General features: G+C 37.1%; 8 protein-coding genes across 17 annotated transcripts in view; 4 read left to right on the top strand and 4 right to left on the bottom strand.

Annotated features, from left to right (window-relative positions):
• Window positions 1-5,032, bottom strand: part of LOC129578857 (protein roadkill) — a 15,571-nt gene extending 10,539 nt beyond the window's left edge. Inside the window, exon 1 of the mRNA XM_055468058.1 lies at window positions 3,900-5,032. Within this exon, the coding sequence (XP_055324033.1) occupies window positions 3,900-3,970 (71 nt within the window). The 5' untranslated portion in view covers window positions 3,971-5,032. The remainder of the gene's footprint in view (window positions 1-3,899) is intronic.
• Window positions 5,033-5,138: 106 nt separating this feature from the next.
• LOC129578852 (origin recognition complex subunit 2) lies at window positions 5,139-7,559 on the bottom strand. Its single transcript, XM_055468052.1, has 4 exons — window positions 7,326-7,559; window positions 6,449-7,260; window positions 5,564-6,344; window positions 5,139-5,485 (listed from the first exon to the last, which is right to left on the bottom strand). The coding sequence occupies exons 1-4, from the start codon at window positions 7,495-7,497 to the stop codon at window positions 5,286-5,288; spliced, it is 1,965 nt and encodes a 654-aa protein (XP_055324027.1). The 5' UTR covers window positions 7,498-7,559; the 3' UTR covers window positions 5,139-5,285.
• Window positions 7,560-7,656: 97 nt separating this feature from the next.
• Window positions 7,657-9,964, top strand: LOC129578855 (26S proteasome non-ATPase regulatory subunit 9). Its single transcript, XM_055468055.1, has 3 exons — window positions 7,657-7,798; window positions 8,081-8,512; window positions 8,588-9,964. The coding sequence occupies exons 2-3, from the start codon at window positions 8,202-8,204 to the stop codon at window positions 8,937-8,939; spliced, it is 663 nt and encodes a 220-aa protein (XP_055324030.1). The 5' UTR covers window positions 7,657-7,798; window positions 8,081-8,201; the 3' UTR covers window positions 8,940-9,964.
• LOC129578856 (protein CutA homolog) lies at window positions 9,189-9,964 on the top strand. The gene has a single exon (XM_055468056.1). It carries the CDS (start codon window positions 9,189-9,191, stop codon window positions 9,699-9,701), a length of 513 nt encoding a protein of 170 aa, XP_055324031.1. The 3' UTR covers window positions 9,702-9,964.
• LOC129578850 (aminopeptidase N-like) lies at window positions 9,883-16,811 on the top strand. Of its 5 annotated transcripts, XM_055468044.1 has the most exons (14): window positions 9,941-10,106; window positions 11,310-11,725; window positions 11,813-12,044; window positions 13,070-13,356; window positions 13,452-13,477; window positions 13,564-13,693; window positions 13,782-13,941; window positions 14,067-14,199; window positions 14,314-14,672; window positions 14,739-15,355; window positions 15,438-15,585; window positions 15,652-15,860; window positions 15,941-16,252; window positions 16,355-16,811. In XM_055468044.1, the coding sequence occupies exons 3-14, from the start codon at window positions 11,832-11,834 to the stop codon at window positions 16,578-16,580; spliced, it is 2,820 nt and encodes a 939-aa protein (XP_055324019.1). In that variant the 5' UTR covers window positions 9,941-10,106; window positions 11,310-11,725; window positions 11,813-11,831; the 3' UTR covers window positions 16,581-16,811. The 5 variants fall into 5 exon arrangements, with proteins under 5 accessions (XP_055324017.1, XP_055324015.1, XP_055324019.1 ...); XM_055468042.1 differs by lacking the exon at window positions 11,310-11,725 and having other exon boundaries at window positions 9,883-10,009; XM_055468040.1 differs by lacking the exon at window positions 11,310-11,725 and having other exon boundaries at window positions 9,883-10,106.
• Window positions 16,812-17,724: 913 nt separating this feature from the next.
• On the bottom strand, window positions 17,725-22,412 carry LOC129578851 (ubiquitin carboxyl-terminal hydrolase 1). 6 transcript variants are annotated; one of them, XM_055468048.1, is made up of 5 exons: window positions 21,859-22,124; window positions 21,168-21,308; window positions 19,615-20,841; window positions 19,082-19,526; window positions 17,725-18,976 (listed from the first exon to the last, which is right to left on the bottom strand). In XM_055468048.1, the coding sequence occupies exons 3-5, from the start codon at window positions 20,334-20,336 to the stop codon at window positions 17,894-17,896; spliced, it is 2,250 nt and encodes a 749-aa protein (XP_055324023.1). In that variant the 5' UTR covers window positions 20,337-20,841; window positions 21,168-21,308; window positions 21,859-22,124; the 3' UTR covers window positions 17,725-17,893. The 6 variants fall into 6 exon arrangements, with proteins under 6 accessions (XP_055324023.1, XP_055324022.1, XP_055324020.1 ...); XM_055468047.1 differs by lacking the exon at window positions 21,168-21,308 and having other exon boundaries at window positions 21,859-22,412; XM_055468045.1 differs by having other exon boundaries at window positions 21,168-22,092.
• A 12-nt stretch (window positions 22,413-22,424) lies between these two features.
• Window positions 22,425-24,707, top strand: LOC129578854 (elongation factor 1-gamma). The gene is made up of 4 exons (XM_055468054.1): window positions 22,425-22,548; window positions 22,688-22,837; window positions 23,285-23,945; window positions 24,051-24,707. Exons 1-4 carry the CDS (start codon window positions 22,540-22,542, stop codon window positions 24,524-24,526), a joined length of 1,296 nt encoding a protein of 431 aa, XP_055324029.1. The 5' UTR covers window positions 22,425-22,539; the 3' UTR covers window positions 24,527-24,707.
• Window positions 24,708-24,711: 4 nt separating this feature from the next.
• LOC129578853 (uncharacterized) lies at window positions 24,712-26,766 on the bottom strand. Its single transcript, XM_055468053.1, has 2 exons — window positions 26,601-26,766; window positions 24,712-26,538 (listed from the first exon to the last, which is right to left on the bottom strand). The coding sequence occupies exons 1-2, from the start codon at window positions 26,706-26,708 to the stop codon at window positions 25,186-25,188; spliced, it is 1,461 nt and encodes a 486-aa protein (XP_055324028.1). The 5' UTR covers window positions 26,709-26,766; the 3' UTR covers window positions 24,712-25,185.
• Window positions 26,767-27,028: the final 262 nt, after the last annotated feature.

The following is a 27,028-nucleotide window of genomic DNA, read 5'->3' as shown; positions in this document are numbered from 1 at the left end:
GGATCATTATGAGCGCAGCTCTTATTTTCTTCTCTTCTTTTGTTGTTTATACGCTTTTTTCTTCTCTCTCTCCCTTTATCTCCTGGTTTATTTGCAATCAAAGAGGCATAGCGCATATCTTAGCCCACGTATCCTTAGTTTTCGTACGTTAAAAACGATTTGAATCCAGCAGGGTCTCCCCCAATTCCGTTTCAAAGTGAATGCATGCCGTTTTCGTGTGCTGTTTTGCTTATATTCATCATATGATGGCTATATAACCGACAAATATAGCAAACAAATGCTACACACTAATTGAAGTAAATGTAGCGTGTGCTCTGAACGAAGGTTGAAAGCATTTTTTCGATTTCCTTACAATGATGTTTGCGTTTTTGTGTGCGCCATTCGCTCAAAATCATCCCATAAAATGCGAATTTATTGATCTCTGATCTGGTTAAGTACACACAGGCCGTCGACAAAACCCGTGCCGTTGTGTGCTCGTTTGCTCACTCTTTCGCTGTGTGTGCAGCCTCTGATTCCGAAACGACGCGGAAATCGCTTGAAAAGGTAACACAACACACAACTCTATCGAGTGAGAAGCGATGGAATGAACGTGTATACACGTTCGAACGCGAATGAACGCGACACAACCGAAAGAATTAAAATTATTAACCTTGTTACAATAATTACAATGTAGGTTAAAATGAAATGGAAAATTATGTTTGTTCGGTTGTATATAGGAAATATATTTATTCTCTCTCTGTGTGTATTACTGGCAAAATGAACCTGATGAGAGAGAGAGAGAGAGAGAGAGAGAGCGTGGTGATGTTGGCGGCGGCGGTGGTGGTAGTGGCAGCGACAGTGGCTGCGGTTAAAGTTGAAAATTGGTGAGTTCCAATGAACGGTGCTAGATTTGAGTTGCTGCTGCTATGTTTTATTTCGTTCATTTGTGTCATTTGACCTAAATTTGTCTTTCATTCTTATTTCCATATACTTTCAGCTCTCACTCTTAAATGAATGACTACATGTATGGAAGAGAGAGAGAGAGAGAGAGAGAGAGAGCGGTAGCATTCGCTCGTTCGCTTGCCTGTTGGCTTGCTCGTTTTGTATCTTTGTATAGGCCAGCAGTCGCGCACACAACGGCACGGCCACAATAGCAACAAAAGCAGCAGCAGCAGCAGCAGCAGCAACAGCGACAACGTGCGGCATATACTACACACACAATACATGCCTAGACAACTGAATAATGTACATATTTTTTTTTATATACTTGAACTAATAAATACGTTTATTCGTTATCCATTACCTCATCACCCAAGCAAAAAGCATTCATATGTATATAAACATATCATATTGTGTGTATATTTTATTTCATATTTAGAAAACTGGCTGTCGAACGTTAAACGCAATTTGTTGTTTTATTTTTTCATTTCGTTGCAGCACCATGAAAGACCACCACATATCCTTAGATGTCAGAATAATCAGAAAATGCGGAATGCTTTATTATTATATTATATTTTTGTTTCTCTCATGTGTACACGGTCGCTCTCTATCCCGCTCTCTCGCCACTGTTCCTCACGTATGTGAGATCATGATGAGAAGATAGGCCGAACGTGCGAGTGAGCGCGCGCATACCATAACACTTCGTACACAATTTTATTCGTGTGCAATCTATAGGATAAGAGAGCATCGTATGTTGTTGCCTTACAAAGTCCTCGAATTGAGCGTGACTACAATCGTTTTGCTGCATGGCAAAGAACTTCACTCGATACTTTTCCTTGAATCAACCTATTATCTGCGTTGGTTCGCTGAAATTTTAGTTTTTTTTCTCTTCTATTTGTATAACTTGCTTTCTGTGTGCTTTTTCACAATTTTTTTTGTTCAATTTTCATTCATCTTAGATTTTCCCATTGAACTTAACTATATGGATCTCAATGATGTTTCAGCTATTGACCTAAAATGGTTACGATCGAGGGTAAAATCAAAAAAAAAAATATGTTTGTTCTCAATGAAATTTTAACCGATGTAGGTAATGATAATCTTCCTGTTTCGGAACTCATTGAAATCAAATTACGACGCTCTCTATAATTGACACCAACGACAATGCAGTGCACATTGAGATCTCAATTTTGTGTTTGTGTGTGTTTTTCATTCTTTCCATTCATTGATTGAAATCTTGGCATAATTTATATACATGAATATCAATTATTTTTTTCATTTTAATTTCTCAAATTTTTTTCTCTCCCTTCGGAACAATCTTGTGAATCTGGTCGATTCGAAAAGTATCACTGATTTTATATAGGATAAATCGTAGAAAAAACGAACAGAGCAAACGAGAGAGAGAGAGAGAGAGAGAGAGAGAGAAAACGTACTGGGAAACATCAAGTAGTTCATGGCCAAATATAATAAAATGTCGGAATTATAGCCACAGCACGCAATATAGTTTCATTACACAAATTATGTGCGGTGATATTCTTCGGTGTTTTTCTTTTTTTTTTTCTTGCTCATTTCGATTCGTGTGTTGCGTTTTTAGGTGATTTCATTCGTTTATTATTTTCCTTCTGTATTCGTTTCTAGGATATAGCGATTGTGCTTATCGTTATTGCTTGGGGCTGTTTGGTGTACTTAAATGTTTCGTGTCGTAAATTTTTTTTTATTTTTATACATACATATATCGCTATCAGCCAATATCAGCTGTCGAATGGTCGCATTTTTATAACTTCAACCAACGATGATCCATCATCATACACCAATTTGGAATGGTAGATAAATTAGAGGAGGAAAAATTAAATGATTTTCTCTTCATAGTTTAAAACGTTAATGAGAAAATTGGTTTGTTTCGTTCTTTCTTTTCTATATGGCTGCTTGCCGGTTTTAAACAAATGCGACGAACTGTTCTTTTTTTGTTTCTGTTTCATTTTGAACACATTTCTCATTGTTTGTGAATATGACCTTGGTGATGATGATGATGTTGCTACGAGAAAATGTGGAGAAAAACTAGCAGCGATAGAAATCAATGGGAAAGAAAAGAGGGAGAGAGAGACAGAAAAAAAAACTTTGAAGCGAGAAACTCCAAAGAGATTATAGGAAATAAAACGAGACCACGAGGGAAAAGCACCAATTGATACTCTGTATAAAATAGTAATCGAGATCGAGAGAGTCGAACGTCGATTTGAGTCGTTGCTGCTTTGTGCTAACGTAAAATTCGACACATTGTGGTAAAAGCAGGTCAAACGTATTCATTAAAAGTAAAAAAAAGAGTGATATACACATATATATGAGTTTCTATGTCAAGCTTTGATGCGGCTAAATTCTTTCGAATGAACACAGCGAGAGAAGAAAAGGAGATGTACTTTCATGACGCGAAATTTTCAAGCAATTATCAAATTCGCCAGCAAATTTTTTATGCATGGCCACTGTTTGAGGCATCCAGTTAGGATCGCAAAGACACATACAATAAGTACTCACAAACACATTGATGTGACAGTATAAGGCAGACACAGTCATTCCACTTTACATACAATACACAACAGTTTTTTCGTATCATTGTGTTCGGCTTGTGGGAAAAACATAAAAGCATAGCAAATCAAGGTAAATGCAATTCGAAGGATATGGAAATACATTGTCTCTTGTACACACTAACTGTCTCGCTTTGTCTCCTCTGTCTACATATGGCGTTGCAAGGAAATCAAATTCGCTTGGATTCTATTTTATGGAGTCTGTCTCTCACTCTCTATCTATCCATAAATCGGATGATGGGCGATGAACAACAAAAACCACTTTTAATTCGATGGCATCGATGACGATGACGATGTTGATGGCGAAATTCATTTGGTCGTTTTCATATACACATAAATTACTACATAAATACATATACATACACTTATCAACTAAGAAGACTTTCAAATTAAGTTTTGACTGACCTTAAATGTTGCTCCCGTTTGTCGCTGAGAAAGTATGTAGAACTTGAAACTTGTTCAATAATATCGTTCATATATTATTTGTATTTTTGATGAACGAACAATGAACTAATTATTGTTTTGTACAGCATAGACGATGAAGGGGATGAAGCATACATTTGTTTTTAAAATAGTTCAATACTTCAACACTTTCGTAGTACAAACAGCAGCAGCGACAGTAGTAGCACTACACAGACACAAACACTGTGACCAAAGTTTGACTTAATTACTCCATTTCATGTCGAAGGGCCTCCGTACACAATGTCATATGCATATTTCTGTTTTAGCAAAACATCTTTTTTTGCGGTTTGCAAAATTGCGTTCTTTCTATACACCGACACACACTTTATTCGACTGGATGGTTCGATGGGATTTTCGATTTGCACACTTTTCACTCTATTTATTTTGGGTGGCGAATCGTGTGTATGTGTGTGTTTGCGTGTAGTTGTTCTCGACACACACACAAAAAGAAGATAAAATAACCCCCGACAATAAAAACGGATCCCAAACGTGTGTGCTTGCTTTTGTGTCGTCGCAAAAATAAAGTGGCCGAACCGAGACTGTATGAATGCGGAAAGAAGAATGTTGCCTTGATTTTTCACCACTAACAATATTTACACTTTTCACCCGAACACTGTGTTTAGTTTATGTATATGCCACGGATTGATTGTCTAGTCGATTTTGGTCACAAAATCATTCAAACCATGAATAGACAACAACCGAATATTCAATCTAACCAAAATGATGATTAACATAAAAGATGGCAAGTGACAAGAGTTTCACACATTCAATTTTTATTTTCCAGAAAAAAAAGAAGAAGAATCAAATGAGCTCGGATGAAATGACACTGAAACTTATTGCATGTCGTTTTTATGGTTGCGCTATTGAATTTTACAGCGAATTTATTGCGTATTTTGTTCAATTAGTTCGCTGATTGATGTTAAAAACTGCTTCAGCAACTTCCTCTTTCCACTTTATTTTTGGGGAAGCAATTGATATACCGTCACAAATGTAGAAAACATTTCACGCAATTTGTTCAATTTCTTTTTTTTTATTTGACTTATTTTCAATGATTGACTGAAGCGCCATCTGAAAACAAATATTTCGTCATTTTTGGCAGCCATGTTGTATTGCTGATCACATTTCTGTCGAGCTACCAACCAAACAATGCTTAAATGTGGAATAAAACACAGGTTTAGCGCATTTCTTTGAATGAAAACGAACAATTTTAATCAAAAACAAATGAAAATTCATTGAGCGAATGCTTATGTCTAATAATTGATTAAATTAATTAACTTTAATGTTCAAAGCATAAAAACTAAATGGGTGTGTGTGTGGTTGTGTGTGGATTCAATCGTTTTGTTGCTGAGTGAAAAGTGAGAGGATTTGTATGTTGATGGGAATAGAGACTTGTTCGGTACCATCGTGGCTACGCTTAATCTTGGCCATGTTATGGTCCACGAATTCGATGAGCTGTGTACGCAGCGTGGAATCCGAACTGACGAGAAAACTTTCACGGCACTTGTGGTACAGATCCTTGAACGTCATTCCTGGTGGAAATGAAACAAAAAAATTAGTTTGAATATTCAATTGCTCAAAATAGATCGAGAGGCTTTGAATCTGCTTACCTTGATAATTACTGTCTTTGTGGTTGGCAATTTGATTCTTCACCAAAATCATGTAAATACCACGTGCATTAGTGGTCAGTGAACGGAATACGTTGCTCATTGCCGCCAAATCCAGTTCGCCCGAATTCTGGAAGAATACCGAATTTTCGAAGGCCGTTTCATTTTTGTACGGCAACAATGTGGTGCAGTCATACCAAACAAAGTTGAAGTTGTCGGAGCACGTTTGATCCCACATCAGCGGTGCGTTAATGTGATCGATGGATGCAATCAAGTGGAGGTTCTTGATCTTTGCCAAACGGCTAATGATGTGCTGGTCTTTGGTTTTGCGCAACATCACACCGTCGATATTGTTGATGACAAGGAACACATGCCCATTCGGCATACAGTCCAGTGTCGATGCGATTAAATCAACAGTTTCATGGTCATTGCGAGATGTTGTAGTTATGTCCAGCAATTGTACTTTGATCGCTTGCAAAATGTCTTTGACTGTAAGCGATGGGAAGAAACCATTCACAACAATGAGCGGCTTGTCAGCCACGTGAGCTTCGCAGAATGAATGCAGTAACTGTTGCTTCGAACCGCTGCCATAAACAATGATATTGTATCCTTTCGACATTTCAAGCATCCAACGATTGAAGTTCAACTTGAGATCTTGGAACATCTCAGCAATTCGGTGCTCATGCTCTTCGCTCGAGTTAATGTTGCCCAAGAGACTGAATAATTCTTCATGCTGCAATCGCGATGATTTCAATCGATCCAATGTGTGATCCGAAGTTTTACTCTAAATCAGGGATATTTGAACCAAAGTTTAGTATTCAAACTATTTCCTCTTCGAAAACTGATTTTCGTTGGGAATTCCTTTTCATATATTAAACACAAAAGTACCTTCTTATTCGAAGCGGTGATGAAATAGTTGTCGCTGTCTGGGATGAAATCTTCCTGATTTTTCGCACGTGACCGTCCTCTTGTGTTCATTCGAGTCGCTGGTGGTGGCATCGATGTGATTTTACCCGATTTGGTCGAAATTTTGATGGGTGGCACTTTTCTGATGTTCTTCTGTGGCTCATCTTCACTATCACCACTTGCCGAGTCATTACTCTCTTCCTCGCTACTTTCGCTCGATTGTTCAGGCTCAAAGTCTGAATGTTCATCGGCCGAACTTTCCGATTCTGATTCTGGTTGGACCGCTTTCCTAGATCGTTTTTCCAATACAGACTTGTTTTTTGCGCGTATTTCGTGCGGAGTTTTTGGGTTCTGTTGCAAGCGTAACGCTTTAACACGGGCATTCGGAGTCTTGGGTGTTTTTGGAGTTTTTGGTGTGCTTGGCGAGTTCAGCGATAGTAATTTGAGGCCAGTATTCGGAGTTTTTGGTGTAATTTCGGCCAATTTCATCATAGCGTCCCTCTTTTTGGGTGTATGAAACTGATACATATCTCGGCCGGCCACAGCACTTTCGTCGTGTAACAATTCAGTTGCGTGAGCTAGCTCCATTTTGTTTTCATCGTTTTCGTAATCGTCTTCTTCTTCCGAACAAGACATGCCATTTTCATTGCCACTAATTTGGTTCTTTGTCTTTCGCTTTGATGGTGTTCTTTTTTCAAACAATTTTTCAATGTCTCCACTTCGTCTGCTTGGTTTTACTATGCGACCGGAACGAGTGGTGACATTGCTTGGTGTGTTTTCATCGCCTGACAAAGCTGGAAAAAAGAGGAAAAAATAAGTGTGATTCAACATTTTTTATATTGAATGTTTTGAAATGTACCGTTTTGAACGTCAATTGACAAGAACCGTGCTGATTTTCTTGTGGCCATGGTGAACAAAATACAACTGATTCCACTGTCGACAAAAGCTGTTGATGTGATTGTTTTGACAATTGATTTCGCGGTCTTTTCCTTAATGTCTTGGTATGAAACCCAATAAACAGTCAGCGCCATCTTACATGAATTGTGCAAACCCAACAAATAAATGTTGAAAATGAAATTGAAAACATTGCGTATAACAATGATTTTTTTGTCTCTGATAATTTCTTATCGGTGCCCGAATAGCTATCGTCTGAATAACTTTAGATTAAAATTTGCCGATGCGATGATTTATGTGGTTCATGGAAGAAAACCAAATTTTAATCAATTGATATTTAAGGCGCCGTCTGAAAGGACATTTGCTCAACGACGTCTGTTCAAACTCTGAGAACCGGAGAAATACAAACACCATCAACAAAGCAATTTCGCACAAAAGGTGAGTAAAGATTCATTTGTTTCTTTTTTTTGCGCCGAAATTTTATAATAAGCAACATTCATATGGGAATATCTCTGTTGTGAGCGATGTACGAATCTTTTTCTGTTGGCACAATTCCAATGGGCAACAGAAAATGTGTATGAAAATAAAAATTAAATTGAATTTGGAATTGCACTGTTTGGTATTTTGATACATCTCTCTTTCGTCTTCATACTTAAATTCTTTGACATTTGCTCAATGTATTTCGAATATGGTATTCTCATGTGTCATTCTACTGTCCAGTGCATCGTGGAACAAACAAATTGATTTTGTACGGAAAGAACGCGAATTTTCTTTCGATTTTTAATACGCAACATTTTAACCCGTTTGATTGAATTTGCAATTGAGTGAAAGACACATCAAAATGGTCATACCGGAGACGTCACACAAAGAAGAAGTGATGAAATTGATAGCGAAAAAAGAGCAAATCGAACGATCTATCAATGATTTCGGACAAATTTTGGCAGCCAATAAAAATGTTGGTATGAACGAGTCATTGTTGGATGCAGAGGGGTTTCCACGGGCTGATATCGATGTGTATGCCGTTCGTCAGGCGCGACATGAAATTATCTGTCTGCAAAATGACTTGAAAGCCACCATGGGCGAAATCGAAAAGGGTTTGATCAATGTACACGCCGAGGCGCGAACAAATCACGCAACAACAACAACAAAAATGTAGGCATCAAATATTCAGTATTCACAAATGGTTTTTAAAGATTGAAGAAATTTCTCTTTCAACATTCAAAAAAGGGCCAACATGGAAATTTCCCCAGACACAACACCCGAAGAATTGCCGTCGCATCGCATTGAAACCACCGTACACACCACACCAATTTTGGTTGTGACAATGGTCGCACCATCCTCACCAGCCGAAGACTGTGGCATTCGCAAAGACGATGAAATTGTCGAGTTTGGCTCAATAAATCATGCGAATTTCCGCGAATTGAAACAAGTCAGCGAACTCGTAATGCATCGCCAAAATCAACCGATTACATTGAAAATGAAGCGACAAGGTCGCAATCTTGAAATCACATTGATCCCAAAAGCGTGGTCCGGACGAGGCCTTCTGGGATGCAACATTGTAATTCCAAATTCACAATAAGAAACATGTTCGATTGCACACGTCGATTCACAATGTTCTGGCCCAAAATAAACTGTCGCCCACTTCAAGATGATAGTTGCTTATTATTAATGTTTAAGTGGAATAATTTTTATTCATATTTAATCGTAATTTTTTGTTCTACTTCCAGAACAAAAACAAAAATCGCTTCAATTGATTGACTTTGATTGTACTGTATCTGAATTAAGAGATAAAAACCAATTTTTTTCCAAAAATAAAGCCTTACATTCAATGAGTGTTTTAAATAAGCTAACTTCGATTCTTTTTCTAGGATTAGTTGGCCGAAAGTCATTTTTAGCAGCAGCTACTGAAGCCACAGCCGCTTGTTCGTCGTCTTCGTCGAAAAATTGTTGGTTACCATCGTCTAGAATGTCGAGCACTTCCAGTTCATATACAGCGGGCGCCAGCTCGATTTGCTATGTAACCACTCCGAATGAGGAATCGGCCAAAAAGCTTGCCGGCGACCTTGTCTCAAGCAAATTGGCCGCATGTGTGAACATTCTTCCCAACATTCAATCGGTCTACGAGTGGGAAGGTAAAATCAATGAAGACTTGGAATATTTGCTCATGATCAAAACAACCACCGAAAATGTGCAAGAATTGACCACCTATGTGCGCGAAAATCATCCGTACAGCGTGGCTGAAGTGATTTCGGTGAAGATCGAAAGCGGTAATCCTCCATACCTCGACTGGATTGCTAAAAATGTGAAAAAACCAAACACGCCAAATGAACCAAAAGCCTGAATTTCCGATATTCACAACAGCATTTATTAGCGATACTCATTGTTAGCTTAATGAAAACGGTAGATAAAAGGAGAAGTTCAGATAAAGTGTCAATATTTGATATACTTAAGAAGACAAGACTTTATTTGGACATAAAACTACAGCATAAAGTACTAAATGAAGTTATTGATGTTTGTTTGATGTATCTTTTGCCCCTTTGCATGTGGTGAATGTGCAACCAAAAGCTACGAATAAAATTCAGTCAATTATCGAGCATAACAAAATTGTATTTTTCGTTTTGCCCATTTGGCCCCGCCGCAGTCATTTCAGTTAGTTTTCAATTAAAACTGGCAAATTATTCGAATTGGAACAAATGGACGAGTTCATTATGTTTGATTTGAGGTTTTAGTGATTCTTGATTTCGTGGTAATGCATCATTCTCTATTTTGCGTTGTCATTGTTTCTGTGCACGCATCGCGCGCGTTTTATCTAACGCAAAGCAAACGAACAGCTGATTGCTCACACTTTCTGCTTGCGAGTCTATTCGTTTGTTCTTGACACTTGTTTGCAAATTCTTATGGTAAAATGTAACAATCGTACGCAACATTTATCACATTTACCGCCACAAAATCAAATTAACTGTTTCATATACAATTTTAAAGTTTTCCATTCAAACAAAAACAAATCTTTGATATTGAACTGCATATCGTAATGTGCTGAGATTAACTTTTTTTCTGTTGTTTTTTGTTGTTCGTGTTGTTGCCGATACTGGTGGGGATGTGTGAAATAAATATGATTACCTGGGTATTGTAATCATCAAAGGCTTCTCGGGAGCCTAACAAATAACACGTTGTGAACATCTCAAAGTATTTTGTTTCTTTTGTTTCGTTTTTTTTCTGCATTGCCCAACTGCTGCTTGACTGGTGAGCACACAGACATACACATACATTCTCTCTGTCGCGCGCTCTTCGATTCACCGAAGCCAATTACTGTTGTTATCCATTCTTGTGCACAAAAATTTGCTTGTTGTAACATATGTTTGTTTCAATCACGCTTTTTTAAATCATTTAAGCTACTGCTGCTGCAACATAGTTTGGCGTTATCAAATTTTTTTTCCCACGACGTAAAAAAGAAATTGCAGTTTTTGTTGTTGATTTTTTATTTTGTTCGATTTGTTTGAGAAACAAAAAGAAAGTAGTCATAGATTGTTAACAGGTAAATTGTTGTAAAATAAGTTCGGAAATTTGGTTTTCCTGTGAAAGGAACAAAGATTTCAACCGATTTTTTTTTTGGTTTCAATTTACGAAATCGTTTTTTTTTTAATTTTGAAATTCAATTGAAATTTTTTTGTGCGGTTGCAATTAGAGTTAGTACGGTTTAAACCATTTGATCGATTGTTTAATTGGCGACGATTTTGTCTGTTTGCAAAATGAGCGTTTCTGAAATGTGCAAAGAGCATTCCTATGGAAAAAATCAAAGAATTTCTTGCACAATTGCTTCCAATTATAACTAATAGGTTTTTCGAATTGATATTCACCTTTAAAATATAAATTATTGATGGCAATTACAATCATTCTTTTGTGTGGTGCGTTTTTTTCTCATATTTATTTAATTTAATTTCGATTGAAGGGGAGAGAGCGCATAAAAACGCAGCAAACGTACTGCCACTTGAATTTAAATGATCACAACAAAACATCTGATTTATAGCGCGAAATAGTATGCTGTAATTGCTTTTTATCGCGGGTGTTGTGAGAGCGATTCTTTGGAATTATGGAATAATTGAAAGTGCACAGTGAACTTGAAATGTGTGTGTTTTTTTTAAAGATTTGTGAAAAATGTGTGACCGCAAATTATGAGTTTCAAATCGAATCGGTTTGGTTTGGTTTTTTTCGTTGTTGTTTGACCTAAATGCCAATTTTTTATGTGCCTGAGAATAATAACAATTCATATAAAAAAGAAAGACCTCGGTCACGAAGTCAGGTGCTATGATTAAAATTCCGATTTAAATTTTGTTTCTCACCGTTTTGGAGACGCGTCGACTGTTTGTGTATTTTTTATTTTATTTTGGTTCATCATTTAAATTGTCACCATAAACTTAACTGAAACCGGCCAAATTAATTTCCAATCATTAGATTCCATCACAACGGTAGTATGAATAGATGTGTTATCTTCGCGATTCTTTTGGCATATCTTGCACAGAACGGCTGTTTCTGTGCAGATGATCCAACGGCGCCAAAAGTATATATTTCACCCGAAAAATATCGGCTACCACGAAGCGTCTTCCCCGAACTCTACACACTCAACGTTTTTACGCACATTAATGATGAAGAAGGCTTCAAATTTTACGGTGATGTTCGAATCAAGGTAATCTTTCGGTTATTGACTTTATTTTTTTCAGTAACGTTTTTTAGACAAAAAAAAAATTTATTCAATTTTGCCAAATTAAATACCGTACAAAACGGTTCTTCTGCGTTAATTTGCTTGCTTTCTCTTGTTCTACCTTCTCGCTCATTGAAAATTCATCGATTGCTAATTGACCAATTTTAAATTAAGATTTGTTTTTAAGTGATTCTTCTTTCGAAATTTTCGATTCGAAAACGTATGATTTTGCATAAAAAATTTCCTAAAAAAAAATCCAACAACAACAAGATTTTGAGCTGCAACTATATGAGCCGTTCACTGGCTTATCTAAAATAAGAATATTACGGTACTTGCCATTTCTTTATTGCATGAATCGAGAGTTCAAAAACTTGTTATTCCTGAAATGTTAAACTGGATTTTTCTATAAATTTCTTAGTGTATCGCCCATGGAAAGTATTTCTGTTTATCTTTTGCGATTCCACAAATCCAAGTGGGCGTAGAATACCACCTAGTTGCACGTATATTTATTATTCGCAACGAATCCAAGTGTAACACAATCTGCATTTAACCAGTTTTTTTTTATCAATTGTCTTCAATGTTCATGTAGCGGCGCGACTTTGAAAATAAAATGCCTTGCGATAATTCAAAGTGAGCAGGAAAAAAAATCGCCAACCTTTGTCGACAAGTATTCGACAGGAATTTTAATGAAGATAAACTGAAATAATTCAATTCAGCACAAAAAAAAATTCATTAAGGATACATATTTCTGATAACTTTACAAAGTTTCTGAATTGCAAATTCATCATGCCTCCTATGCATACCAACTCTGATATATCAAATCGCTACATGCAAAAGAAAAAGTTTCGATAAAAGAGAGACCATTGACCTTTCGTTTCTATTTGCATTTTGTTGTGGTTTTTTCTTCTTCTTCTGCCGTCTGATATTGATTTTACCTTATGCACGGCTCAAGAAGTTATTGATTTTGTCTGTGTCGCAAAGCGTAGTAATTCAATTACATTTTGTTGTAGGTCAATGTGATTGAAAATGCGAAGAACATAACGTTGCACGCAAAAAATCTCAACATATCGGATGCCGACATTTCAATCCATCGCTTGAAGGGAGCCGATATGAGACAAGTATCCATCAATCGAACCGAATTCCAAGAAGAGTTTGATTTTTTCATCATCCACACGAATGAGGTACTCGAAAAGGACAAACAATACAATGTATTTATCCCATTCAAGAGCGATTTAAGCAAAGGTCTGCTCGGATTCTATCGCAGTAGCTACATGGATAAACAATCAAATCAAAAACGGTAAGATGATTTCGCATTGTATTGTCTGCATTGCTTGAGTAATCTCGTCTCGTACTGTTTTTCTTTTCTTCTTTTTTCTGTGTCATTCGAGTCAGATGGATGGCCGTTACACAATTCGAAGGTATGTTTGCACATTGTCTCACTCATGTGTGGCGCAAGCAATATTGTTTGGCGAATTTAAATTGACGAATTATTGTTGTATTTCAGCTACTTATGCAAGGCTTGGCTTCCCATGTTTCGACGAACCAGATATGAAGGCAAAGTTTGATATTAGCTTGGGACATCACAAAAATTACACCGCTTTGAGCAACATGCCAATACTCACCTCTGAACCAATGTACGTACTACGCAATTTATCATCTCAACATACAAATTTCAACTTGCAATTTTTTTCTGTTGGTCTTATGATTTCAATGCATTTTTAGTGCGAATAAATCGGATTGGGTACTCGATAAATTCGATGTCACAGTGCCAATGTCAACTTACCTCGTAGCGTACACAATTAACGACTTTGAATTCAGGGAATCATCGGCCGACGGCGACGTTGTTTTCAGAATATGGGCAAGACGTGATGCAATTTCACAGGTAAATGAATTGATAATCAGGAATTATTACACCATTCGACCCGACCGCAAAATGGAAAACCACAAAAATCCATTCTAAATTTAAATGTCATTTCTGATAGTGCCTAACAATTTTGTTATTCATAGGTTGAATATGCCAAATTCGTTGGACCAAAAGTGCTGAAATTCTTCGAAAAAACATTCAAAGTGAAATATCCTCTGCCGAAAATGGACATGATCGCTATACCAGACTTCTCTGCTGGGGCTATGGAGAATTGGGGTAATTTAAACTGAAATTCTTCATTTTCTGAAGCAATTTTTCTTTCATTTTTCTACCTTCTAAGCATTCACGCTATGATTGTTGGTTGAATTTAAAAAACGTTTCAATTTCCAGGATTGATCACATACCGAGAATCAGCGCTGCTATTCCAGCCAAACATTTCGTCATCGAGCAGTCAAAACCATGTGGCATCAGTTATTGCTCACGAGTTGGCGCATCAATGGTTTGGAAATCTCGTAACTATGCGCTGGTGGGTTGACTTGTGGCTCAATGAAGGTTTCGCCACCTATGTAGCCAGTTTGGGTGTGCAACACTTGCATCCCGAATGGAATGCCTTCCAAGAGGAGTCATTGGAAAATACTGTTTCGGTATTTGAATTTGATGCCTTGAAATCTAGTCATCCGGTGTCTGTGCCAATTGCAAATCCAAATCAAATCTCATCCATTTTTGATCGGATTTCATATGACAAAGGGGTAATGACACTGTTTGTTTCCAGTCTCAAATGTCGATTCTAATTAAATGTTTGCTTTGAATTTCAGTCAACAATCATTCGTATGATGCACCTTTTCCTGGGCCACGAAGTATTCTTCAACGGTATTAGCAACTATTTGAACACATACCGTTACAACAATGCCGAACAAGATAATCTGTGGGAAGCTCTCACGGAAGAGGCGCACAAAAATGAAGTGTTAGATGAGCATATCACTGTGAAAGAAATCATGGACACATGGACCCTTCAAACCGGCTATCCAATTGTCAATATTACAAGAAACTATGAGAATAATTCGGCAACAGTGACACAGTATCGATTTTTGAAGAATCCAACACAACCGAAAAAGCTTACCGATAACGACAACCCATGCTGGTGGGTGCCATTGAGTTACACAACCGAAGAGGAACTCGACTTCAATACAACGGAACCAAAGACATGGCTCGAGTGTGATACTAACAATCAACCAATCCATAAGGAATTGATTGATTTACCCGAAAAAGAAGACTGGATCATTTTCAACATTCAAATGGCCGGCTTGTACAAGATTCGCTACGATGAACACAATTGGAATTTGTTGATCAAACAATTGACTGGACCAGAGTTTGAAAAGATTTCCACATTGAATCGAGCTGCTTTGATCAATGATGCATTGGATTTGGCATGGTGAGTTTGTGGTCGTTTCTCCTTGTTCGTTTTCAATTTGTTAATAATTTGGGGATTTTTCTTGTCAATGTTCATATTACAGGAACGGCGATCAAGACTACAGCATTGCACTGAAATTGATAAAATACTTGAAACAAGAGAAAGAATACTTGCCATGGAGAGCCGCTCTATCGACACTGAATGATATCGCCCGCATGCTTCGCCGAACATCGCAGTACGGTGCATTTAAGGTAGTTGTCGGCTATATTACATTGTATATCTCTTCAAAATCTAATTCTTTTGGTTCGTGTTTTTAGGAATATGTCCAAAAAATCTTGCGCCCAATTTATCTGCGACTCGGTGGATTGAATGCCAACCGTAAGCAAAATGATCGTCTTGATTTGGTGAAACATAAAGTTTTGGTATCATCGTGGGCTTGTCGCTTCGATGTCGAGGACTGTAAAGAGAAAGCCCTGTCAATGTTCAGCAACTGGATGAAAGAAGAAGATCCAGACAAAAATAACCCGTAAGCAATCAACTGGATATTCCACTTTTTGATTGTAATCTGTTGCAAATTTTAACATGATTCAATTTTTTCCATTAAAGTGTTCCATTGGACTTGCGTTCCGTTGTGTACTGTACAGCAGTTCGACATGGTGGTGACCGCGAATGGCAATTCTTGTGGAATCGTTACTCAAAGAGCAATGTTGGTACTGAAAAAACACTGATTTTGTCATCATTGGGTTGCTCACGCGAAATTTGGCTATTGCAACGATACTTGGACTGGACCCTCGACGAATCAACCGGTGTTCGCAAACAAGATCGTACCACTGTCTTTAAGAATGTCGCTCGTAACGATGCTGGTCTTTTGTTGGCCAAATCATTCTTGTTCGACAACGTTGATGAAATTTACAAGAAGTGAGTTTTGCATAAGGTTTTTTTTTACTTCATTACTATATATTTGCTTTTTGATCCATTTTTAATAATAAAAAAACTAACCATTTCATATTATCCATGCAGCCTTCAACCCGACACATCGAAATTATCTTACTACATTGATGCGATTGCCCGTGGAATGGTGTACACCAAGGAATACTCTGAATTTGAGAGTTTCTTCAAGAACAAGCCGGAGATTTTCAGCAAAATTTCACGAAATGTGGAACAATCGTTGGAAACTATACGCAACAACAATCGCTGGCAAGAGCAAAACTTTGCAAAAATCGGCCGATTGCTATCCGAATTTTAGGGCTGCGATACAATTCACCAAGTGAATAAACCGTATTGAGATTTTAATTTCAAGAGTTTATATACTCATGTATTTCTTTAAGAAAGAAAGAAAGAAAAAGAAGAGAACAAACAACAGATTTCCTTTAATTTCCTGGAGCGCATAGTAAAGTCATTTTTAACTATAAGACTTTTATTTGTTTTTTTTTGAGATTTTTCAATGTCAATAAAAATATTATATGTATTTCTTAAATTTTGTTTGTTTGTTTGTCGTGTGGCATATTTGGTTTTAAACTAAATGTTTTCTATGTATTTTCCTGTCTTTTTGTCCGTTTCGTTTTTTTTTACTGATCGCTATATATTCTCTTTTTTAACATATGATCATCACTTTCCATCGTGAATTCATTTTTATTTGCTTTTTTTCGAATTTTTCAAATTTGACTTTGAACAAACATTTCCTGTTATTGATTTGCAATTTTTTTTCTTTCAACATTTCATTTTTTTCCATTGACTTTCTCTCAAATTCATTTGTTTTCATAAATTATTTTTAAAAAATAAAAAGAAAGAAAAACAAATGTTCACAACGGATTACAGTATAACAAGCATTCAAAACTAAAGATTTCAATTATGATTATTGCCGGCAAAATAATTAAGTGTATTCCCGAAATGTTGGTATGGAATATTTGTGTTTTGTACAGTCTCTGCATAAAGTATTGTCCGCATCGACCATTTGAAATACATTGTCGATGCGGACAACACTTTATGCGGAGACAATACAAAAATTAATCTCAACACAAAAAAATATCGCTTAGCTGAACGGTGAGAGAGTGAGTTGCATTTTGTGAATGTGGATTTATTTTGAATTTTGATAGCATTTTGGATTTAAAATTTCAATAAAATTCAAGAAGAAAAAAACAAAATCCTAGAAATTATGTGTATATCTGTGGGCAATGGAATTTTGTAAGATGATTTTCTCATCCAGTGTTTATATCGGCAGCGTCTCCATTAGATGAATAACGAGTACGTAAACATTTTGGTATCTATGCGTTCTTTTCTTGTTGTTGTATATGTGTTTTTGTGTGAGTGTTGTTCTTTTTTTTTGAAACAAAACTACAAAGATTACTGGTATGCTACTGTGGATTATAACATTGATACATTATTTCGTGTTTTTTTCTCTTCTCATTTTTTTCTCTTTTTTATTGATTTTGACATGCACAAAATGAAACATTTCATAAATCTAAGTAATGAATATTAATTACAAGTGTTTTTTTTCTGCTTTTGTTGTTGTTGTTATGTTGATCCCACATTTTAATGGTAGCCGGATTGTTCGAAATTTCAATGCGAACCAAGGACATCGTTTCGTGCATAGAACAATAAATACGGCGTTATCATATTTTTTTTCGGTAACAACATCTCACGAAATTCGTGCTGTGGAATTGCTTTAATTTTATCATCGTCACACATATACCAGATCGGTTCATTCCGTAATTTGTGCGGACCGACATAATTACTGCTACCAATATCACCAATATTATTTGAATTGCCGTAGTACTGATCACTATAGACATTTATCATATTATTACACTTTCGCACATGATCGCTTGATGTGTGATCGTTTGCTGTGCCGTTGCCATTGCTCATTGTGGTATCGCTGCCGCTGCTGCTGCCGTTGCTGCTATGATTATTCGCGCTTGCCAGTGGTGTTTTCATTTTGATACCACAACATGAATGGCTCGAACACAGGGTCTTTGGTGGATTGGCCGATAAATTTTCACCCGCACTACCGACCGACACACCACTATCCGATCCATTCACTATGCTCTTTAGACCATTCACCGTTTTCATATTCTTACTCATATCGATGTGATTTGATGAGCTCTTTTTTCGGCCCAGGCCAATTTTTTTCATCACATTACTCACAGTACTAGAATTTACAGACGACGACGATGAGTTCGTCGTCGAAAAGGAATTTTGACGATTGATACTATCTTCGGATGAAGATGATGATGATAACGCTACAACCGCCGGTTGAGCCAGCAGCTGCACATCTTTTCTACTTCTATTTTTTAGACAGTCTATATAAATGCTATCTTGGTTGAGCGAACATGTGTACGCAATATAGTGGCCCGCTTGTAGTGTTGAACCCACATGAGTGATTACGCTATACAGTTTGTATTCATGCTCTCTGGCATTGCCATAATCCGAAATACACTCTGAACAGAAACACTGTAGCGTGAATGGTGTTGGAATGTAACTATTTATCTTCTCCATGCCACCGCTAAACCGTTTCAATTGGATTATGAGCAGTCGCGGTAATTTGGGATACGAAATTTTTCTAATCGCCTCCGTTAAGCCCATGCAATTTTCACAACGGAATTTATTATCACCTTGGAATCGTTCACGAGTTATGCATAAATTCTGCAAATGACAAAATAAAATTAGACCATCATTTAGTCTGGGGATTTCAATTTGGTTCGATTTTTCGGGTTGGTTTCAATTTCAATTCGCTAACTATGCCCTTACCTGGATAAATGAATCGTTCAGTTCGTGCGTTTCCATATTCTCTGTGATTGGAACCGCCAAATCGATCATGGTCTCTTTTTGTTCAGTGGTCGTTTCACAGGCCAAGCACTGAATCGATGACGCGGTCACGCCTTCAAAGTCTTCACTAAAGAAATCTAAACCTAAAGCTTTGATTTTTTCCTGGATCGTTTGTTTACTTATCAACAATGTTTCAACGAATGAACCGCCACAGGCATTTTTATCACTGGCTGCATCGACCACATTGACCGTCGCAGCATTGTTGGAATCGATACAATGGTTGGAATCTTTTGACGGTGAATCCGTTACAATCACCTTATTCTTGTCCTCTTTTCGTCGTTTGAACCACGGAACGGGTTTTCGTTCCGTTGCCGGTGGAATGTTTACTGGGGTTTTAGCTGTTGAACGGTCAATACTTTCGGTGAATCTGAAAAGGTACACAAACAATTATTTCTCACTCTAATGTGAAATCGATAAAATGAACATCAGTCCATTATTTCGGTTACGACACTCACCCACCAACGACAATTTCCGGATAATCGTTAATAACCTTGGTCAATGATTGGCACGATTCTCGTATACTATCCAAAATGCACATGAGAAATTCATGGGCGTCCTGCTGTTGATTGCCTTCAAAGATTGGATTCACATCTTGTATCGCCTTCAATAGAATATCCGATTGATACGGTTCTATTGAATCGGCAATTTCATTATTAGTTAGGCTTTTGAATAATTCGTGTAATTTTTCTACGGCTGTTTGTTGCGTTGTTTTGATTATTTCATAGGCGGGCGACGACGACGATGATGGTGATGACGATGACCCGAGCGATACTAAATCCTTACTACTATAGCTGCGCGAATTTTGACATTGTAAACTGCTTACATTGCGGCCAAGCGATGCACTTTTCAATTTCATTTGGGTCTCTTTGCGATTGACAATCTGTGAAAAATCGCTCACTAAATGATGTAAATTGTGCAAGAATAGTGGTGTAAACCGGAGTGTATATATCACGGAATTCATGTAACACGAATTACCGATGTTACATAAAGAAGCCATTGACAGTGCAATGTCGCATAGTTGATGCTTAAGCGATAGTTCGGTGCAATAAAATGGATCGACGCTCGTCGCATTGTTGTGATTTTTATTGTTGGCACCATATTTGGTGGTGTTGCCTATACCACTTGTATCGTTTGTGGAACTACTGGCCGAATCGTAGTGATAATCGTAGATTGACATCTTGTGTCCGTTCCATTAATGACGCCTTTTATCCAGCGGTCAGTCGAAGAGCTTGCTCCGAAACAATAAATACCAGTGGGTTTGAGTGTGTGTGTGTGTGCGCCTTCGTTCCGCACTTTCAAACTTTGTCTATTCAAATGTTCTAATCAACCTGTTACAAATCACAGCCTGAAGCGATTGATATCCTTGTTCTCTCGTCTTATCGATTCTCACTCGGCAATAGAATTCTTTCTATTTATCGATCTTCCGTCGTTGCAATTGCAATATGATTGATTCTTGATATCAAATTGTTGTCTGTTTCTTGTTCTTTTTTCCCCCTTTATATCTTTCGTTCCTCTTCAATTTATTAATACTGCTGCCGATATTATTTTCTGCTGCCACTCAAAATTTAAACTCTTTTTTTTTGCTGCCGTTTCAAATGTTCACATTTATAAACTCGTCCAATTGTTGGTTGTATGATTTACACTCTTTGTCACGCATCCTGATTTTGGAGCAATTTCCCGACCTAGAAAATATCATTTCGATTAGTCAATTGTGTTTAAGATTGGGGGACCGATAGAGACAGTCTCAATGGTTTCAATGGAAAACAGAATGACAATTCTCTAATTCAATGTAATAGATTTTTATCAAAACGATATATGGTTTGCTGTTTTGTTGTTGTTGTTGTTGTTGTTGTTGTTGTTGTTGTTGTTGTTGTTGTTGAAGAATCAACTCGAAATATTTGTGCAATGAATGAAACACTGTGCAATGATAACTATTTGGGTTGCGGGAAAATATGAAACATATAGAAGAGATTTATGCGATTGAAATTTAATACCACTCATAACATACATTATTGTTTTTGTTTTTATTTATTTGTTGGTTTATTTATTCCGTGTGCGCGAACTGACTATCTTCTGAGTTTCTTCAATTTTTTGCTCACTGAATGATTTATCACATTTTTTTCCACCGATTCAATTTATCGAAACACAACTATCAAATTGAATGTTTATTGTAAATGTTATAATTTCTTTTTTGACTTTTTTTTCGGTGTGTAAAAAGTCAATCGGTATACACACTAAATTGCAGATGAATCCAAATGCGCATACACAAAGAAACTACACATGACTGACACACGTACACCATGTTTTTTCTTCATATTTTTGTACGACAAACATTTTTTGCTTCTGTTCTTCTCTACTTTACTCTCATTATGTGTGTTCTCTATTAATGTCAAACTTCAAATTTTATAACATTACACATATGTATGTGCGTGTGTGTGCGTGTGATTTTTTTTTCTCTTTTCGTTGAGAAAGCATTTTAGTAGTATTTGTATTTGTGCACATTTTAAAGCAGATTCCATATTTTATGCGACACAGATTGTTTATTTAGATGCTCTTTTTCTCTTTCTGTCGTATGAATAGTTCATTCGAATCGAATAAATTGAATTAGATATTGCGAATGGAAGTTAAAAAAGGGAAGAAAAAACACTGTTGTTGCTGGTTTTTTCTTCTTTCTTCTGTGGGATCTTACACATATTTACATTTAAAGACTTAATATTTCACTAAAATCCTCTTCATTCCAATCAACTAAATAATCCAACTGCAACGGTGTTGTAGTCAAAAACATTGCAAATATACTTCGGTGACAAAAATAAAATCGAAAGAAATTGAAACAAATGTGTATGAGAAAATAGATCAGATTTTGGTCTCAACTCGTCTCCTCGTCTGTCCGAGGTGTATGTGTGTACATGTTTGATGTTTTGAAAGCACCGGTGGCACTATCTGCCATGTTTATGAAAGTTTATACGCTGTGAGAACAGCCTGAAGTGACTAGTACTTAACACACATTTGTATATGTTCAAGCGTGTTAACCGTAATGTCTATGTCCCGAAGAGTACTACCAATAAAACTATTTAAACGATAATTGATTTCCAATTTAAAACATTTACTTTTCAATTTCGATAAAAATCATAATTTAAAATCCAAAGGAACACAAATAAAAATAATTTGTTTTATGTATTTTATCGTCCAGCAAAATGTAAACATTTAACGCATTCCTTAACACGTATACCGAATATTTAAGCATTCCACTTGAATATCGCCGATCTAGTACTGCTTATGTGCTACGACGAGAGTATATGATGACAATTCGATTTTGGTTGTGTTGACTAGTACTTTCGCAACTGACATCTCCGTCTTTTCACGTAGAACAAACGTTAAGAATGGCAGGAGTAAGTATTTTCGCCAACAAAAAATCGTCAATCATCACGAAAATCGTGAAATATTTTCTGGATATTTTCACACAATTCGCTCATTTGACGATGACTCAATTGGATTTTATTAATGGTTTGTGCATTTTTTGTGTTTTAGACCTTGTACACGTACCCGGAAAATTTCCGTGCATACAAAGCACTGATTGCGGCCGAATTCTCCGGCGTTAAGGTTAATGTTGCATCAGATTTTGAATTTGGCGTAACAAATAAAGCCGAGGCTTTTTTGAAAAAGTTCCCATATGGACAGGTAAATTGCATTCACCTATTTATTTCGTTGATCATTATTTCGTTGCGGTGATTTTTGTTCAGGTTATTTGATGACGTTACACATTCTGTTGAATGTGCAATGCGTTAGCATCCAATCACTCTATATATATACGAGTATATATATAACGTGATGTGTATACCTAACAATCGCCGGCAATGATGCTTTTTCAACCATTTTTTTCTCCGTTGAATTCAAAACTACTTAGAATTTTCCAACTGATTGTTTTGTTGTTTATGGAGATAGATCAATTTGAATTCTTTTTGTCTGTTTTGTACTCACATTTAACCATAGTATTGAAACATTTAAGGGGAATTTACATTTTCATTTTTTTGCAACATTTACTTCTATTCTTGCATCATGTTGTGTATGATCGCGTCATTGTGTTTAATCAAAACGAAATTTTTCTTTGCGATTTGATGTTATTAGGTTCCAGCCTACGAAACAAATGACGGCAAATACTTGACCGAAAGCAATGCTATCGCTTACTACGTTGCCAACGATCAGTTGCGTGGAAAAACTGATTTGGAACGTGCTCAAGTCGTCCAATGGCTCAGCTTTGCTGAAAGCGAAATTCTACCATACTCATCAGCTTGGGTCTTCCCATTGTTGGGCATCATGCAATACAATAAAAACAATGTCGAACGCGCAAAAGAAGACTCAAAAAAGGCTCTCAGCGTGTTGAACCAGCATTTGCTCAACAACACGTTCTTGGTTGGCGAACGCATCTCATTGGCCGATATCGTTGTGTTCAGCAACTTGTTGAACTTGTATCAATACGTTTTGGAGCCATCCGCACGTAATGAATACGGTAATCTTACACGTTGGTTCAAGACCATTTTGAATCAACCACAAGTATCGAAAGTAGTAAAGAATTACCAAATCGCTGAAAAGGCCATCGAATTCGACCCAAAGAAATACGCCGAATTCCAAGCTAAATTAGGTAGCGGTGCAGCTAAACCACAAAAGGAACAACAACCCAAGAAGGAAAAAAAACCAGCTGCCGCACCAGCCCCGAAAAAAGAAAAGGAAGCCGCTGAAGAGCCAGACGCAACTGAACTCGCTCTCGCAGCTGAACCAAAACAAAAAGGTCAGTACCAATCGAAAATGAATGTTGAATACTTTGAACAATTACAAGGAATTCTCTGAAAAATGTTCACCCTTTTTCACACCGTATCATATTCCATTCTTACAGATCCATTCGAAACCTTGCCTAAGTCATTGTTCAACTACGATGACTTCAAACGTTGCTACTCAAACGAAGATGAGGCTGTTTCCATCAAGTACTTCTGGGACAAATTTGATGCTGAAAACAATTCAATTTGGTTCGGTGAATACAAATACAACGACGAATTGGCTAAAGTTTTCATGAGCTGCAATTTGATCACCGGTATGTTCCAACGTCTCGACAAAATGCGCAAACATTCGTTCGCATCGGTGTGTCTATTCGGTGAAGACAACAACAGCACAATCTCCGGTATTTGGGTGTGGCGTGGCCAAGATTTAGCGTTCACCTTGTCACCAGACTGGCAAATCGATTACGATTGCTATGAATGGAAGAAACTCGATGCAAAATCGGAAGAAACAAAGAAAATGGTTGAAAACTACTTCTCATGGACCGGTACCGATAAGGGAGGCCGCAAATTCAATCAAGGAAAAATTTTCAAATAATTTCGATGTTTGTTTTGTATGCGAATTTTCAAAACCGCATTCATTATGTTGAACACTAAACTGGATTGAAGAAGAAAAAAAATCATATGAAAATGCTGAAACATTTGTACGAAGCAACATACATTCGATTTTTCACTCAAAATTTTATGAAATCAATAAAATTGAAATAAAAAAACCCACACATATTTCAAGTTTTCTTTTTCTCATTTTGATATATTACAATTTAAAAAATACAATTTCAGTCGTTTGCTGTTTTGGGTTGAAACAATTAAATGGTATGTATATCCCGGGATGTCATTTAGTAAAACTAGTTTAGTTCACTTCTGCATGATGTGACAAAAATACGCAGCTCATCGATTCAGTTCGATATCAACGCTTACGTCTCGTGTTTTGAATCATTTTCACTGATAAAAAAAATGCTGACGCTTTACGTGTGCAAAAAAAGAACGTTTCGACATGGATGTTGGCGTATCACTCAAGTGATATGAATATTGCACGCGTCTGTTTACCCTACACTTATTGCGATGCAATGTTTTCAAAAGCAAAAACAAAACAAATTTTTTGGCATTTAATTTTGATTCTAAATTGGCTCTCAAGCGAACATTAGATTACCTAACAAATTGAATCTTTAATATTCACAATTCTTGCCAAACATTTTTTTAGGTATGTGTGGTATTTTTTCGATGACGCAATGAGTAACTGTTGTTCGACCTGTTTGTTTTGTGTCGAAGTGAATAGCTGCTCGTCAGGCTGGGACTTGAGATGATTTCCAAATTCTCGTTGATATTTATGTCATGCAGTATGGATAGATCGTGTGAGTTGATCATCATAAAATCACTCGGATCCATTTGTAGTGAGGATGCCAAACGCAGTGATTCAATATCATCGTTGCTAATTTGAATCGATGAGGTGGCAGAACTTTCGGACAGCAAATCGTTGAACCGTTCATCAATGACTAATGGCAGTTCGTCAACGGACGACGAATCATCCGAACCACTATCAACATTTTCAATTGAATTTCCTCCGGCGATGCCGGTGTTGCCAGATTTTCTTGCCGCACGGATCGGATTTGGCAGTGCAAATTCAACGATCGGTTCGCTTTCGATTTCAATTACCATTGCAACGCTGTGATCACGTTCAACATTATTTTCGGATTCAACTCGGAATAAATTGGATCGTAGCTGACGCAGTTGTTTAATATTTGGCGTTGAGATCGGGGCAACATCTTCCATTTCTTTGTTCGGTGTAAGAAATGGTGACGATCCCTCAGATTTGATATTATTTGGACTTGCTACAGACGATGGCCCGTTTCGATTTGATCTCTTGCCTTGGCTGGGTTCCTCTTCATTGGCCGACAAATATTCATCCGCATCATCGTCTTCAGACGAATGTTCATAGATAATTTGACTATCCATTTCAATTTCTGGACCGGAATCGCTGTGCACTGATGTACGTGATCTCGAACGTTGTGAACTGGATTTCGAATGCCGTGAACTGGGTTTTGAACTCTTTGGACCAGGCTTCGAGCTCTTTACAGATTTTGAACTCTTTGGACCAGGTTTTGCACGTATTCGACCTCTTCTCAACGGAGAACCACTTTCGTAATCTTGTGTGTTAATCACCGTTATCAATGAGGCGTCTGAATCGCTCATATTCATTCGGTCATACTCAGCATCACCAAGTGCTTTAATGCGATTGAAGCAATTTTTCAGGTATCTTTCTTCATAATATGGGGCCAAGGCACGATTTGAACGATTGATTCGTCGTTTCTTCAAACGATCCTCATCAACATATTTATTGTACAAATACACGGCGTTTCTTTCCATTTTCTGGTACAAACGACGTTTTTGCCATGGTGCCAAATCGTCGAATGTGGCTCGGCCGAATTGTCGCTTTGGCCAACTCTTCTTCACGCCATGGCACACATTCGAGTGGAACAGCTCGATGTGACACGGAACCTTTTCACAGAGGTATCTCAATTCGGTTTCGGTGAAGTCGGGAAAATCAGTGGCCTGCAATTTTCATGAATCTTTTGAATTGTAATGTTGAAAAAGGGGAAAATGAAATTACTTACATCGTCTTCAAAGAAAGCGTCAAGCTGGGCCTGGTTCAATTTGCCGAGTTTGCTGAGATTCCATCGCGAAAATCGAGGATTTTTCCAGTCTATATGTTCCAGAAACATTCTGGGTGTAAATGGATCATTTGGATTGTATACAATACGTTTGACGTTTCACATCTGTGTACTAAACGCGCAAACGTGCTGTCAAATTTAGTATAGAACCAATCCGAAGTCAAGTTCAACACTTTTAGTACATGGAAATCGTTTGAAATTAGTTTTTTTTTCTACAAATTTATTCTGGTAATTATTCAGTTATTTCGAATATAAATTTAATAAAAAAGCGGGCGACAATTTTCACGCATGACAAAAAACGCAATTTCATTTCAACTAGTATTCGACGTGAATTAAATGACAATAAAAGTATCTCCTGTCGCGACATTGTT

This window comes from Sitodiplosis mosellana, unplaced genomic scaffold (assembly GCF_009176505.1).
Source record: "Sitodiplosis mosellana isolate CC-2019 unplaced genomic scaffold, AAFC_SMos_1.0 Smas_scaffold_6226, whole genome shotgun sequence".
Classification (NCBI taxonomy): Eukaryota; Metazoa; Arthropoda; class Insecta; order Diptera; family Cecidomyiidae; genus Sitodiplosis; species Sitodiplosis mosellana.
The sequence above is the reverse complement of the archived record's forward strand: the minus strand, read 5'-3'. Positions and strand labels throughout refer to the sequence as shown.

Coding starts and splice junctions, on each gene's coding strand:
- LOC129578852 (XM_055468052.1), bottom strand. CDS start 7,497: ATGGCGCTGACTGTTTATTGGGTTTCATACCAAGACATTAAGGAAAAG. Junction 7,261..7,325: donor GTCAATTGACGTTCAAAACG/GTACATTTCAAA, acceptor TCTTTTTTCCAG/CTTTGTCAGGCGATGAAAAC. Junction 5,486..5,563: donor CAAAGACAGTAATTATCAAG/GTAAGCAGATTC, acceptor CATTTCCACCAG/GAATGACGTTCAAGGATCTG.
- LOC129578855 (XM_055468055.1), top strand. CDS start 8,202: ATGGTCATACCGGAGACGTCACACAAAGAAGAAGTGATGAAATTGATA. Junction 8,513..8,587: donor GCAACAACAACAACAAAAAT/GTAGGCATCAAA, acceptor CATTCAAAAAAG/GGCCAACATGGAAATTTCCC.
- LOC129578856 (XM_055468056.1), top strand. CDS start 9,189: ATGAGTGTTTTAAATAAGCTAACTTCGATTCTTTTTCTAGGATTAGTT.
- LOC129578850 (XM_055468042.1), top strand. CDS start 11,832: ATGAATAGATGTGTTATCTTCGCGATTCTTTTGGCATATCTTGCACAG. Junction 12,045..13,069: donor ACGGTGATGTTCGAATCAAG/GTAATCTTTCGG, acceptor ATTTTGTTGTAG/GTCAATGTGATTGAAAATGC. Junction 15,861..15,940: donor GATCCAGACAAAAATAACCC/GTAAGCAATCAA, acceptor TTTCCATTAAAG/TGTTCCATTGGACTTGCGTT.
- LOC129578851 (XM_055468047.1), bottom strand. CDS start 20,336: ATGTCAATCTACGATTATCACTACGATTCGGCCAGTAGTTCCACAAAC. Junction 19,527..19,614: donor CCGGAAATTGTCGTTGGTGG/GTGAGTGTCGTA, acceptor GTACCTTTTCAG/ATTCACCGAAAGTATTGACC. Junction 18,977..19,081: donor TGAACGATTCATTTATCCAG/GTAAGGGCATAG, acceptor TGTCATTTGCAG/AATTTATGCATAACTCGTGA.
- LOC129578854 (XM_055468054.1), top strand. Junction 22,838..23,284: donor AAAAGTTCCCATATGGACAG/GTAAATTGCATT, acceptor TGATGTTATTAG/GTTCCAGCCTACGAAACAAA. Junction 23,946..24,050: donor AGCTGAACCAAAACAAAAAG/GTCAGTACCAAT, acceptor CCATTCTTACAG/ATCCATTCGAAACCTTGCCT.
- LOC129578853 (XM_055468053.1), bottom strand. CDS start 26,708: ATGTTTCTGGAACATATAGACTGGAAAAATCCTCGATTTTCGCGATGG. Junction 26,539..26,600: donor ACGCTTTCTTTGAAGACGAT/GTAAGTAATTTC, acceptor TGAAAATTGCAG/GCCACTGATTTTCCCGACTT.